This window comes from Labeo rohita, chromosome 5 (assembly GCF_022985175.1).
Source record: "Labeo rohita strain BAU-BD-2019 chromosome 5, IGBB_LRoh.1.0, whole genome shotgun sequence".
NCBI lineage: Eukaryota > Metazoa > Chordata > Actinopteri > Cypriniformes > Cyprinidae > Labeo > Labeo rohita.
This window is the reverse complement of record NC_066873.1, coordinates 4315508-4330978: the sequence shown is the minus strand read 5'-3', so window position 1 is coordinate 4330978 and position 15471 is coordinate 4315508. Positions and strand designations below refer to the sequence as shown.

Here is a 15471-nt window from a genome sequence, read left to right as displayed (position 1 = left end):
TGCGTGATTTCACGTTGAGCCGTATATACTACACACAGCCGTTGTTCACTGACGAGCTGCGCAAATCCATGTTCATTATCAGTGTGAATTTGCGCAGCTCGTCAGTGAACAACGGCTGTGTGTAGTATATACGGCTCAACGTGAAATCACGCACCTGATGGCATTTACCGCTGATTACAGAACCGGCTTTACTGACAAAACGCGCAAGCATTTCGGCCGATACGTTTCGGTGCATCCCTAGATAAAAGTCTATTGAATTCCATCACAGACACACCTCATTCTGCTTCATGAAGTACTGATTAAGTCATCACCTCAACCAAATCCTATTTAATGAGGAAATATATAGAAACCACTGCTGTGGTTATCTCTATTCTTATGCAATAGGACCAGCTGGATGGCAGTATGGCAAAACAGTATTAGTAGTACCTCAGAATAATTTGAAACCAATTGGAATCATTTCTCCATGCCAAAAGAGTTGAAACAAAAGTTTCGAGTGACGAAAAGAAGGGTTCAGTTTACTGGTAGAGGGATACAGAGGGATACAGGTTGCTTTCATCCGTAAAATTTCAAAGACAGTGGTTCATAAGAACCAGGTCAAGCTGCAGACATTGGGGACAACAAAATTACAGACCGGCAGAGGGCAAAAATTACTCTCCACTGAACGGGATGACCACCAACTTTTTCCAGTTGGTTTTCACTCAACAGCCGTAGGATAACATCAAGTGACGTACAAAAAGAATGGCAAATGGCCACTAGGGTGAAGTGCATGGACCGTTCAAAACAGCCTCCTAAGGGCAAGGCAAAGCTAGAAGAAAAAAGTCCTTCATCAGTGAGAAGCAAATAAGAGCCAGGCTGAGGTTTGCAAAAGACTATAAGGATTGGACTTTGTCTAATGAGTTCATTGTCAAATGGTTAGACCTAGTAAGACAGTGACACAGTTTCTTACACCCAGTGTGAAATTTGGTGGTGATGATCTGGGGGTGCTTCACCAAGGCTGGAATCGGGCACATTCACCTTTGTAAAGGGGACATGAATCAAGCCATCTACAAGGTTGTCTTGGAATAACACTTGCTTCCTTCTGCTCTGACAATGTTCCCCAACTCTGAGAATTGGTTAGACAATGAGCCATGCCACACAGTCAGGTCAGTCAAGGTGTGGATGGAGGAGCTCCAGATCAAGACCCTGTCATGGCCAGCCCGATCTCAAGACCTGAATCCCACTGAAAACCTCTGGCATGTGATCAAGAGGAAGATGGATGGTCCCAAGCTATCAAACAAACCTAGCAAGCCGCTTGAATTTTCCGACCAGGAGTGGTGTAAAGTCACCCAACAGCATTGTGAAGGACTGGTGAAGAGCATGCAAAGATGCATGAAAGCTGTGATTGAAATTCAGGGTTATTCCACCAAATGTATTTATTTTTTTATTTGATTTGATTTGATTTTATTTGATTTTTTGACCAGTTGTCTTTTTGTGCAAATAAATGCTTTAAATGGCAATATGTTTATTTGGAATTTGGGAAATGTTGTCAGTATGTTGTCATAGTTCATAGAATAAAACAAAAATGTTCATTTTACTCAAACACATACCTATAAATAGTAACACCGAAGAAAAAACTTTGTATTGCAAAGTATAAACTCTGAGGGAGGAAAAAAAAAAGTGTGAACTTGAAGTGAAGTGTGCGATGTTAACTGAAAATTGTGAGATATAAATTCAGAATTCTGATTTTTTAAAACAAGCAAAATTCTGAGCAATACAGTCAGAATTGTGCATTATAAACTTGCAATTTTGATTAAAAAATTGTCTTAAGTTGTAATTGTGAGACGTTAGCGAATTGTGTGAAATGCAGTCAGAATTGTGAGACAAAAAGCTGTTTTTTTGTTTTGTTTTGTTTTGTTTTGTTTTTCCAAGTATGGGAGTCAGTATAGGAATTTGGCTTTCCTACAGATAAACCTGGCTCGAAATAGACCAAACTTCGTGATAAAGTTTGTGTAAAAACAAATATATTCAGTAGTCCATATACATCTTTGTGATTGTGTTAATTCATGTAGCATACTGTCAAATTCAATTTTTTTGTGTCTGTTTTGCATTCTTGATTTGGAATCAACAAAGAACTTGTGCATTAACCCAGACATGCTTGACAGCTATGATAACCTCACTAGTTTATCTCTAAAATAAAACTTTTTCCTTGGGTTTTTGCCAACACAGTCCAACCAGCTATTGCTGACAAATCACTGATTTACTTTAAATATAAAACTGAATCATGCAGACACTTCAGATATAACATGTAGTAATGTGTACTGTACTTGCAGTTCTCGCAGCCCAGTGATAAAGCTGTGCCTCCTCTGCTCTTAATGAATGAAAGCAGACGGCTAGCATGGACATGGTGTTCCTGCCTGCAGAACCCCTGGCAAGGAGAGAGTGTTAACCAATAGGGGTTAGCTGAGGTAATGTCTGTCCTGCCAGGCTGTACTTTAGCACAGCTGGGGTATTGGTATGGCTATGAATGCAGAGAGAAAGATGCTCACATTCAGTGCTCAGGGATGAAAACTGGTGGAATACATGAAGACATGTACAAGTTCCCATCACAAGGGCGAATGAGTCTCTGCTAGAAGGTTACCATAAAATAAATAAATAAATAAAATCATTAATAAATAAGCAATTCAACCCTTACAATCTAAACCATTCTTCACCAGCAAAGACATTCTCATGTACAGTATGTTGGCCAATATTTTACTTAGCTCATTAAATAATAGTCATTTTCAGCTCAGGCTCACTATAAATATGTGACTCTCCCTGCATTTTTTTGTAAAACTCTTTGTACAGATTCTTGCACAATACTATGTTACGACCTTTTAAAATAGTGCATGATTTGTAAGCTAATATTAATTTCGATATTTGCATCACATAACCAGTTGCATCTGTATGGCTTTTCTGATGTAGTAAACTTGCTCGGTAGCGCACCCGGTACAGCATTGCACTTGATCAGATACGAGTCCAGTGAAACACAAATTTCCCCAACAAAGAAGCTCCAAGTTCAGTAAAAGCAAGAAAAAATGCCATGAGTTTCTATCTCACATTTGTTTTTGTTAACAGTGTTAGTTAAGTTTAGAGTAGCAGTCACATTAATTTCAAACACAGAGCAGTAACATTTTAATGGGTTGACAGTCTCAGGGGTCACAAAAAAAAATATGTCAAAGCAGTGTTTTACAGAAAATTGCTGTTGTTTTATGGAACAGATGTTTTGCACAATCGGGAGGTCATAAGAAAATGCTAAATTGATTGAACCTTGCTCAACCCAACCAAGAGTTGCATAATAAGGCACAGTGCATCCAAATTTAAAACTAGCTTTAAGACCATGTACTGTTGGCCATTTCACAAAGCCAACTAGGAGTGAGTAACATGCATTGCCATGTATGAACTCAGGAAAGCATCAAGTAGTGCAAGTATTTTAAATGTGCAGATGCCACCATATCACTGCGGCAGTACCCTCAAAGTGACACATTTTTGCCTTCTTTGCCCAAAAGGATGCATATTAGCACCTTAGAGTAGCATTTTGTACCCTTCCAGTAGTAAAATGTACTCTCACGGCACTATTATGAACCATTTAGGGGTACAGAAGTTACAGAAGGTACAGCCCCAGTGACAAGTTGTTGTACTCCTAAAGGTATTTTTTTTTTACCAGCCCACCTAAAAGCGCCAACACGGTTCCGTACAAACATACAAACTTCCGGAAACAATGCAACTCATGCAACTTTGATGTCCACACACACGAGCCCACGGGATCCGCGTTCGCTGTGTGCAGTGAGCGGAAGAGCGGCGGCAGGGAGTTTTATATGCCGAACACGTGCACAGTAGACCTGAGCTTTACATTGAGATTCCGACGCTGTCAAACACGATGTCAGATCTCCAAGCGCAGACTGCAGATTCTCAGTCTGGACGGTAATCGCTCCACTGTGTAAATGTAAGTCGTGTCAGATATGGCACGCACGTCTCGGCTCTAATTCGTCCAGGTCTTAAGCAGCAAAGCAGATGTGGGTGATCATTTTGGACGTGCACGTAGATTTCCTTTCTGGGGCTTGTTGACTTCTTTTTACTGTTTTTCCCCTTTAGGATTGCTGGAGTATGTGATAATTACTAGCAAACCCCTGAAACAGCCCCACGGGTGGCCGCTTTCCTCCTTCCCAGTCACGGACCGGACTATTGATTTATTCTGATTATCAAAACATACAAAGATGGCGTTTTGAGCCAAACCTCTATGCAGAAACATCAAACATCAAACAGAGTTTTCTTCCCCCGGCCTTCTGCCATACCTATCAAAGCCTCTTATTTCCCTTCGCTTTTGCACATTCTCTCGGCTTGAAGCTGTCAGGGTGCCTGCGAAATCTGGCTCCGCTCGTGCATTCCACGCATTTTTGTGTCAATGTGAGGAAAATGGACCGAGAGCCAGGCGGTGTAATACAGATAGTCAATCTTAAGCACTTCTTGACCCCTTGTCGCTGCTAATAGTGCAAGGAAACAAAGTGAACAGGTCTCACACGGTTCCCGGACGATCCGAGAAAACCTGGCTGGCTTGTTTTTCGGTAGTTTTTTGCGAATTTTAGAGCAAGACCGTTCTAAAAGTGTCACTTAGCTAATTGTGGTCGTGCTGCGGGGGAGACGCTTCCGTGTGTGCATGGCATCGCTGTACGGTGCTTTGGTACAATTAACGTTTAACGCAAAACAGGTGGCCTCTTCTGGGTGCGCGCTGGGTTCAAGCAAACGGAACATAACTGCAGATATGTTCCATAAATTCACCCCATATAATTCAGGCCAGGGCCACACATACGGTAAAATCATAACAGCTCATGTTTACACAGTTCAAGAGCCTGAAGACAGAACTAGCTGCTCTTGAACAAAGGCCATGCTTTTGTGTTATTGTTGTTCTTGTTGTTGGTGGTGGTGTTTCTGACCAAATATAAGTGTACATGTCCAGTGTGGTTCTGCTAAATTTGTAAATTCGTAGAATAATCCCAAATGCAGTTGTAACGGAATGTACTGTAGTAGATATCGTGTGATTCTGTACCGTAGGATTCTGTATCATATGATTCGTTTTTATCAAACAAAAAAAAAATATATAAATTAAACGAATCGTTAAATGAGCGATCACAAATAAGTTTTCATTTGTGCAAGCATTTAAATTTGCAGTTTTAAAGCTGTTCATTTTAATCATGGAATCAGACTGCATGTATAAACATGGTAAAATGCACTTATTTTTAAGCAGTGATTTAAGAAGGTTTATAAGACCTGTTCTGATAATACTAACAAACTAATTAAATAAATATGTCTACCCTAGTAAAAAAAAAAAATGAAATAGATTTAAAATGCATTTATTTTATACTAATTATAGTTCAAGTCTATTAACATATTTACTGACATATCGACTTACTGATATAAAAATATAAAAATAAGTTAAAACTTTATTTGGAGTACTACTTGTACACGATGCACATTTCTTAATATTAAGTCTAAAATATGTTTTAATGTCACTACTGATGAGGATTGTATGATCTTTAACTAATATAAATCTTTAAATGCAAAATATTTAAAGTGTGCCTAAAGTATACCTGCAATAGTTCCACTTAAGCACAATCAGATATACATCAGTATATCTTTAGTTGGACTGCAGCACTAATTCCGCACAATTAAAGTGCATTAAGTGCAAAATTAGTTGTTCCAAATAAGCAGACTTTAAATGTACCAGTTTAGTATACTAAAAGTACAACTGCAGGGTATTTTTATTAAGTACATAATATGTAAATGTATTTGTAAGTATACTTGAGCATGAAATAATTGTATTGTAAATACATTTTAGTATATTTATTTTTCTAGGGTATATTTGTAGTGCTTATCAGTGTTATTTTACTATCCTTGACATACTTTTATAGTTCTGGTTAATATTTTCAGCTTTTTTTTTTTAGTCATTTAGCAATTACTTTGGTCTTTTTGTTATTTTTCTTTTTTTTTCCTCTTCTTCTTCTTCTTCAGGTCGATACAATTTTAAGTTTTAGTTATTTTAGCACTTTAACTTAAAAATAAAAACGAGAAATTTAGCTTTGACAATTTGCTGAAATATATACATTTTTTTAATACTTTAATTTATTTCAGTTAATGTTTATGTTCTTTCAAGTAATTATTTTTTTTAAAACATGTAACACAAATGTTTGTATTGTTTTAATGAGAGCTGTAACAGGAAAGGGACTATTGTAATGACGTAATTATGTTCAGTGTGTTGGTTCCTTTGTTTTTCTTCATTATCATTTTTTTTGTAATTTTAGCTTCCGATAAACTATATATATATTTTTTTTTACCTAAACATACAATTCAATGCAACGTTTATTCCATTTCTCACAAATAATGATTATAGGGCAGGTTATTGATTAACAAAGACGTATTTTCATGTGGTTCTTTGTGTAATTGTACGATAAAAACACTTTTACCATAGTGCATGATTTGTAAACTAATACATTGTGATATTTGCAGCTCATAACCTGCTCTGTTACATATGGCTTTTCTGATAACATAAAACCGCTCGCTAGCTCACCCGGTACTTGCAACATAAAGTGCTCGGGTACGAGTCCAGTAAAACACAAGTCACTACTGAAGAGCTCAAAGACTTGTAGAAGCAAGATAAATGGCATGGTTGCTTTAACCGTGTAGTGTGACTTAGCAGACATTTTACTGTGAACTGCCGTTATACTGTATGTACAACAAACGACATAAAGTAATATCATTTTGCAGAAATGTTGCCACAGATAGTTTTTAAATGAGCTTGGGTTGTTTTTGTTTAAAATGTCATGTTTATATATTTGTGCACATATTGTATGCCATACCCTATTCTGTATTTGCTCTCGTAGCCTTCAGTTTGCATAGTTTTTGAAGGACACTTGGCAAAATGTGTATTGGCACTTTTTTTGAATAAAATGTAGAAAAATATGACTTTTAATCCGATTAATCAAATAAATAATCGTCAGATTAATCGATTATTAAAATGTTTGTTTGCAGCAGTCTATGTTTTCTGTTATCACGGCCTCATACAACCTTATAGCATATTTCACACCGGAATATTTACTATGCTTTGTTTTGACGGTCAGCTTCAAGGGAGGCATAAGAGAAACATTGTGTCATGCAGAACATGGGCCTCTTGGAAGAGAGGAAACTATGCATGCATTTAAGGGCATTCCATCATTGGAATTATTCAACACGGACCTTTTGCGGTCATGTGTGGAGTTACCATTCCATTGTTTTCCGTTTCATCAATGTCAAGATTCAAAATATACAGAATTTCTTTAGACATGGGGGCCACAAAGTGAAAGCAAAGGGCTTTGAGACAACTTGGCTTGGGCACTCTTGAGGTGTTGGAATGCGAGCGGGAAGCTTCCCTTATATACAGTGTGCTTTCTGGGAAAGTGGCTAAATCATTCGTTCGTTCAATCCCCCCTTTCTAGACCTCCCCTCTGTTGCCCATTTTTTACTGTTCCCTTGGGACGCACAACCCAGACACGTTCTGCCGTTTTGATATGTATTTTGGAACGTGTTAAAAATTGATGTGAGCCTACGACGCATGTTCGTCTAGCTCCAGAGTTGCTAAAATTGGAGGTGTCAAATGTTGTTTTTGCTGCTTGCTTTTTTCTTGTCCGCTTTGCCTCTTAGGTCATGCTGGGAACTGGTTTTAGCAAATGACTGTGTATCATTTCCCCAAAAGTTGACTTTTCTTGTTCGTTGAGCTGCTATTTGCAGGAAATAAATATTTAAAAAATAATAATAATAATTTACTCAGTGGAGCACGTATGCAAACGTTGGGCAGAATATTCATACTCATTTTATAAAACCAAACTGAATGGTGACAATAGCTTTCACGTAAAAATTTTCAAAATGTTCAAATTTGTGTAAAAAAAAAATAAATAAATTGCTTAGAAGACTGGAATGTAACATACATTAGGACTACTATTATTATGCTTTTTTGTCTTTGTTTAACAGGGGTGTGCAATATGTAATTATGTGAAAGTTATGTTTTAATGATGTGATCTGAAATTATTGACTATATATCACCCATTTAGCAAAAAAAATATATATATCATTAATTAAAATTGTAATTAATATTAACTTAATATTGATATTGTTGTTGTTTTGTTTTAATAAATACATTTAGTTATATTATTATTTTATTTTTTATGTTATTTATTTATTTTTCTCTGAGAGTGCTGAATTGTCATTTTTGATGAACTAGTCCTTTATTAATATGAATGTTCTTCTCTCCATTTCTTTGTTTCTCAGGAGAGGTTCTGAGCCTCATGGATGATCTTTTCTCTGGTCTGGGCTCCTCATGTGTGGTAGCAGGACGCAGAAGTGGAGAACATCCACACAGTATGATCTACTCACTCATTTTCAAGTGCCTGGAGCCCGACAGCCTTTATAAGTAAGAGCCACAGCAAACATAGATGTTCAACAAAGATTTAACAAACCCTTGATTATCTGCTGTTCATTTCAGTTAGATCTTCTAGAACCTTTTATATTGTGATTATGATGCTGGCTGAAAGGAATAACATACAGCAAAGTAACACCCTTTAATAATTGGTTTGTTATATGTTTCTACATGAAAATCTCAGTTGCTTTTGGGAATATTAAAATTATCATTGCTATACCAGCTTAAACGGATAACAAAATGCTTAAACTTAAAAACCTTAGGCCGTCCACGATTTACTGTAACTAAGTTTGTTTCTCCATGGTAACAGATTTGGAGAAATGTAGCATTATTCTATCACTTGCTCACAAATGGATCCTCTGCAGTGAATGGGTGCCGTTAGAATGAGAGTCTAAACAGCTGATAAAAACATCACATCATACAAGTAATCCATACTACTTCAGTCCATCAATTAACATCTTGTGAAGTGAAAAGCTGTGTGTTTGTAAGAAAAAAAATCCATCAAGATGTTTTTTAAAACTTTAAAACCTTGTATAAATTATATAGTTTAAAGTAAAACAAACAAACAAACAAACAAACAAAAACGTCTTGATGGATTTTACAAATATGCAACTTCTGGCTTCACAAGACATTGACTGATGGACTGGAGTGGTGTGAATTACTTGTGGATTATTGTGATGTTTTTATCAGCTGTTCGAACTCTCGTTCTGACGGCACCCATTCACTGCAGAGGAACCGCTGGTGAACAAATGATGGAATGCTACATTTCTCCAAATCTGATGATGAAACAAACTCATCTATATCTTGGGTGACCTGTGGGTGAGTAAACTTTCAGCAAATTAGCTTTTTTGGTTAAACTATTCTATGAATATTCAGAGGCAACTACAATGAAGAGGTTGATTTTACTGAGACGTTTACTGAGTCTTTGACATTATTAAAACACTGGGTCTTATTGACAACCATGAGTTTGTGCATGAAATCTGCATATGAACAAACACAGATATTCATAAGTACAGCTGGCATGTACAGTGAGTGAGAAGTCCTGTGCATTTAAATGGTCCACATAATTATTAGTTATTATTACATCATTTTCCTCTGATTATATTTTAAGTACATCAAAAATGTTAGTTTAGTAAACATGTAATGGTTTTGATGCTGTTGTTACCGTTTTGGTTTAATTTGTTGCCAGCTGGCTTTGAGGATGCTCACAGTTCGGCAATGAAGACATGGACACAGGAGGAAAAGCAAGAACAAGCACTGCTGTGTCAATGTCTTTCCATTTTCATCATAAGCAAGTGTGACTTGACAAAAATATTTGCTCTGCTGGTGTGGCGTTTCTGTGCCACATCCTGTTTTTTGGTGCTCATTCAAGTCAGATATTTTATTTGTTTGGAATATGGCTCTCTCTTGTCTCTCTTTTCACGGGGGAGAACCACAGCTGAGTCTTATTAACATCAGTGCATTGTGGACTCAACGGCACCAAGTTTTGCAATGGAGAATAACAAGATCACACTGAATCAGTCTGATTGAAGTCATCCTCATCTTCTGCAGGATTGATTATAGTCAGATGACAACACAAACATAATTTGAATACACACACCACAAGAATGTGAGAATATTTTTTGTTATACATATAGTATTTCATGTAGCATACCATGCTATTTCCTGTTCTTGGGTGTGTTTCGTGTTTTTGACTCACCTCCATTCAACCATATTGGATCACTTTTGTGTTTTGGACTTTGGTCACTCACAAGTGTTAATAACTTAAAGGGGTCATCGGATGCCCATTTTCCACAAGTTGATATGATTCTTTAGGGCCTTAATGAAAATTCTATGACATGCTTTGGTTAAAATTTCTCATTAGTAATGTAAATAACACCCTTTTTTTACCTTGCCAAAATCGGCTCTGCATAAATCATCCTGTTCTGGTCGAGGTTTCTTTAAATGTTAATGAGCTCTGCTCGTCCCGCCCCTCTCTTCCACTCTGTGGAGTGACGAGCCTGTTTACTTTAGCTGCATTTAGCCGCGTTTAGCCGCTAACCTTGCTAGTTACCACGTTATTAGGAAAGGTGATCACAAAGATTCATAAAAAAAACCCTTATACTCACTTCTACTGTAAGTGAAGTTGGATCACGAATGATTTGCGTGAACATAGACGTTCCCTTCACAAACAAAGGTAATTCACTGCATCTTCAGCGGCTCGGATGTCGGTAGTAAATGACGACCACTATGTTCAATATTACATCCAACAACAAAATACCTCAGTCGCTCAATCAAAGATATACTTGTCAAACTTGCATCCCTGCTCCGGCATCAAAACAATGGAGGTCGGACTGTTACAGCTGATTTAAGGCGGGTCTGAGGTAAGACGCTCATGTCAATCAACTATTGTGGGAGTGGCCTCTGTGGGTGTGACGCCACACCGACAGGCATCTGAGAACAGCTCGATTTGAAAAAGGGGATATTATTTTTACAGATTAATTAAAAACCACTGCATGGATTTTTATCATTATAGGGTAGATTTGTACATACACTGCCAACACACATTAATGTTCAAACAACATGTAAAAGTGAGCTTTGCATCCGACGACCCCTTTAAGGATAATTAATCATTTCAAGATCACAAGTAATGTAAATTTTAGTAAATTTACACAAAACAATAAAATGTAGTTTTTGTTTTATTCGAAGTTTGATTTATCGCAGATTCCCTCATAGGCCAGTCTAGGGTTCACTTGCACTTTTACGCACATGTGCACTTATCAAAAACAGATTGTAGATGTGCTAATATATGTATATATATATATATATATATATATATATATATATATATGTATATAGTATGAAATATATGTTAATATTTAAATGGAATGGAAAAATATCGAATGCTGACAGTGGTCAAGAGCATAATCTATGTGAATCCACATACCATACTACCAACAAACTATGCTTCAAACCACAGGTTAAGAGTTGCAGCCACACAACTTTGCAACTCTGTTTGAAAACTGATACGAAACCTGTGTATAATTAATATAATAAGTGATATCGAGGACTGATTAGAAGTTAAAATGATATTCTGGTTTTTAAGGATTTTGAGATATGCTTGATGTGGACTGCAGCAGCTGTAGTCTCTGACCTGCAAGTGAGGAATCAGCACAAATGTGATACATTCAGTCTGGATGCTTTGGAAGGACAAATCCTTCCAACACCGACCTAATGGTCCTAAGACCTCCGGCAAGTAAATTGATGTGGTTTGGATGTGGTGGTTAAAGTTCGCTAAATGTGGTATTACCCATTGTTATTTCTGTAAGTTGTTTACAGAGCTCTTTTTGGAGAGGACCCAGGCAGGTAATAAAATGGCTTTTTCTTTGTTGGGAGTTTAGGCCTCTCGTGACAAGACATGTTAGAACATGGTTTTCTTATGAACAGGATGAACCTCATCAGTGTCAAATTTAATTGTGCTGCCGCCTTCCAGACTTTCTGTTGGGGGCGAGGGGTTCGAGAACATTGTGTACATTTTAGTTCTTTCTGAAATGTTGTGTGATTTTCCATCTCATTGCCACCTTGGTCCCTCACCAATCTCTCCCAGGCCTTTGGGTTTCATTTAAAGGAATTGTTTACCCAGAAATTAACATTTTCTCATCATTTACCCACTATATACAGTTGTGCTCAAAATTATTCATGCCCTTGGTAAATATGATCAAAGAAGGCTGTGAAAATAAGTTTGCATTGTTTATCCATTTGATCTTTCATTCAAAAATGTCATATTCATTTGCTAGACACTACTAGGTTCTATGGTCAGATGAAACTAAAAAATGAGCTTTTTAGCAGCAAACACTCCAGATGGTTTTGGTGCACACAGGGATAAAAAGCACCCCATGTGTACATTGAAATATACTGCTGTATCTTTAATGTTGTTGGCCAATTTTTCTTCCAGAAATCCTGGATATCTTGTTCAGATAGATGCCATCATGGATTCTAGTAAATACCAACAGATAAAAAATACAACTAACTGTCCCTGCTAGAAATCGTATAATGGGTTGTGGTTGGATCCTTCAACAGGGCAATGATCCACAAACAAACATCAAAATCAAAACAAAAAATGGGTCACTGAGAACAAAACCAATCTACTGCCATGGCCGACCCAGTTCCCTGACCTGAACCCTGTAGAAAATGAGTGGGGTGAACTGAACTAAAGAGGAGAAGCACTAACATGGACCTGGAAATCTGAAAGGGCCTGGAGAGATTCTGTATGAAGGAATGGTCTCTGATCTCTTGTCAGATGTTTTGTAAACGTATCAGGCTTTATAGGTTATATCTTGGCAAAAGGAGGTTGCAAAAAGTATTGAATAACAGGGTATGATTAATTGTGGCCAATGTGTTTTAGAGAAAACATTTTTTTTTTTTTTCATATATAGAGATTTCTCTCCCAAAAGGTTATAGTTTTGTACAAATTTAAAAGAGAAGATAAACAGGATTACTGATACAGGTTTATTTTCTTTGAATATATTTACCAAGGGTATGAATAATTTTGAGCACAACTGTATGTTTGCTTCAGCGTCTGTGTCTTGTTTTCCAGTACACATATTTAAAGATTCTTAAATCAAGATGCATCAAGCATTAACTCACTTGATTTTGTTCAATTTCTCAGAAAATGAGACTTCATGTATTTATTTTGTATCAAGTAAATGTATCAAGTTTTAAGGATGTTTAAATACTTGTGTTGGAAAACTAAACATAACATACTGAGGAAGATATTCAGTGTTTTTTTTTTTTTTAGTTCATGCAACATTTCATGGCATGACTTTTGATTTAAAACCTTTCTGCTTTGATTTAAGACCTTTTAAGGCCTTCATTTGTGGAACGGTTAATCAAGACTGTAAAAATCCTGTCTTGATTGCGATATTGTCTAAGGCAACCAACAACCAACGCAGCCTTATATGACCAGTAAATATGAAGAAGCAAACTACTTTTGTTATAGCCATCTTTGTTTCTGGAAAGATCCTTTGGCTTTGGTTTCGTGTCTTAACACCGCACATCTCTGTCCTTCGATAAGACGTCCGTTTACGCAAAGTGTTACGTTCACAACTGACGCCAAATCGGGTCATCTGAAGTTCATTTCATCAGCAGATGATAACAGTGCTAATGATTTTGGGCTGCATTTCTCTGGCTTTTCAGACAGCATTTGTAGTATGCGGAGTCATAACTCAACACATTTTACAAGAGTGATGTGTGTGTGTGTGTGTGTGTGTGTGTGTGTGTGTGTGGTTTATTGAGCTATTGCCCAATGTCTCATTTTGTGCAATATAAAATGCATGCAATTTCTGTTTGTTAGTAAGGAGAATTTTGGTATTTAGTCATCTCTAAATCAGCCCAACAAACAGAACCAGTTTTCAAAATGATGGTTATGTTCCAACCGTTACTTAACTATGAACCTAAATGAACAGCGAAGCATAGTTGAGTCACGAGAGAGAGTTAGTGGTGAAACTTTGAGAACAGACCCTGAAAGAGCGATCCTTTGAGGGCAGAATAAATCATGGCCACTGACACAGCGAAGCATGATAAACCTGGTATGACCCATACTGTGGCGTGAATTATGAGAAGCCTGAATTATGCATAGGCTCTCTCTGAGGTTCAGGGTCCAAATCTCTGTTTAGCTGTCGACTTGCTCATTGTAAAGCCAAAACAATTCATAAACTATATCTTAGGTACATCTATCTTCTGCCGTTGTCTCCTTAATCACGTTTGGCTGCTGTTCTGGTATATTTCACAGTTTGAGCGAACAGTTAAAAACAAACCCTTCAAACAGAGAGAAATATGTGTTATTTTAGCTACTAAAGCTCTGGAAGGCAACTCATTACGAGACTATGACAAGATCTTTAAATGCTTCCTGGTTTCTGTTTCCTAAATGGCTGATATTAAGATTAGCATACCGATGAGGAACACTGTAAACATTATACTTCCAAAAGTATTTTCTTAAATGTGTTTGTGCTTCAGAAATGCCACATGTTTGGTCTCCAACAAGATCCAAAGCAGCAAACAGGCCAGATGCATATTTTCAAGCACAAAGCAAACTCCTAAAAGCCGTATGCCCTCTAGCAGTGATTTAGCAGTGATTTAGCTTCGCTGTGAAAGTACAGTCAAATCAAAATGTATTCAGACACCTTCAACATTTCTCACATGATCAGACTTTATTTGCTATAGTTTGGAAAATGGAAATAAAATATGACACGAATGCAGTGTCAGAACAAATTAATTTGATAGAAAGGTATACAATGGATTACAATCAACCAAAAATTCAGACAACTGTTAGTATGACAACATTGCTGCTAAAAACTAGCCCAATCGCATTTAGAGGGGGGTACACGTTTTTTGGTGGGGTTTTCCCTGGTAAAATTTGCATTTCAGGGGATAAATATCACGTTTTTGGGGTAGCATGAAAAACAACCCACAGCAACAGTGTTAAAGTAGCCCTATTCTATGGGAAAACCACAGACTTGGCAACACTGGTAAAAAGGTTGCAAAGACCCTTAACCAAAACACAGTCACCTGAAAGTGTCTGAATAATTTTTGGTCCCAAATTTTTTATCAGTTTTACTGGTAGTCCACTATATGAAGAATTTTTGGGTATAATATGTCATAGTTTAATTTATTTTGCTATCCTTACTTACATAAATGAACTATAGGGTCCTGCACCCACTAGAAACATATGTATTTGGTGTCTGAATAATTTTTGGTTTGACTGTATCATCTGAGTTTATTATTTTTAGTAGAAAGCGTATAAGAAGACTTTACGGACAGACTGAAAAGCTTCAACAGAATCCCTGTCTGACACCGTAGTATTCAGTAATATTATCAGTTTAACTGCCCTGACACTATCGGTCAGTTGAGAACAAAATATGAACTGAATTGAGCCGAATATTGACATTAAACACTGTTATATTTCTGTTTATTAATGTGAAGCTGCTTTGAGACAATCTGTATTGTATAAAGTGCTGTATAAATCAATGTGA

At 36.9% G+C, this 15471-nt stretch overlaps 1 protein-coding gene across 1 annotated transcript in view; it reads left to right on the top strand.

Moving 5' to 3' along the window:
• LOC127165710 (astrotactin-2-like) overlaps positions 1-15471 on the top strand; it is a 565932-nt gene that overhangs the window by 538321 nt on the left and 12140 nt on the right. Inside the window, 1 exon segment of the mRNA XM_051110581.1 lies at positions 8314-8455. Within this exon segment, the coding sequence (XP_050966538.1) occupies positions 8314-8455 (142 nt within the window).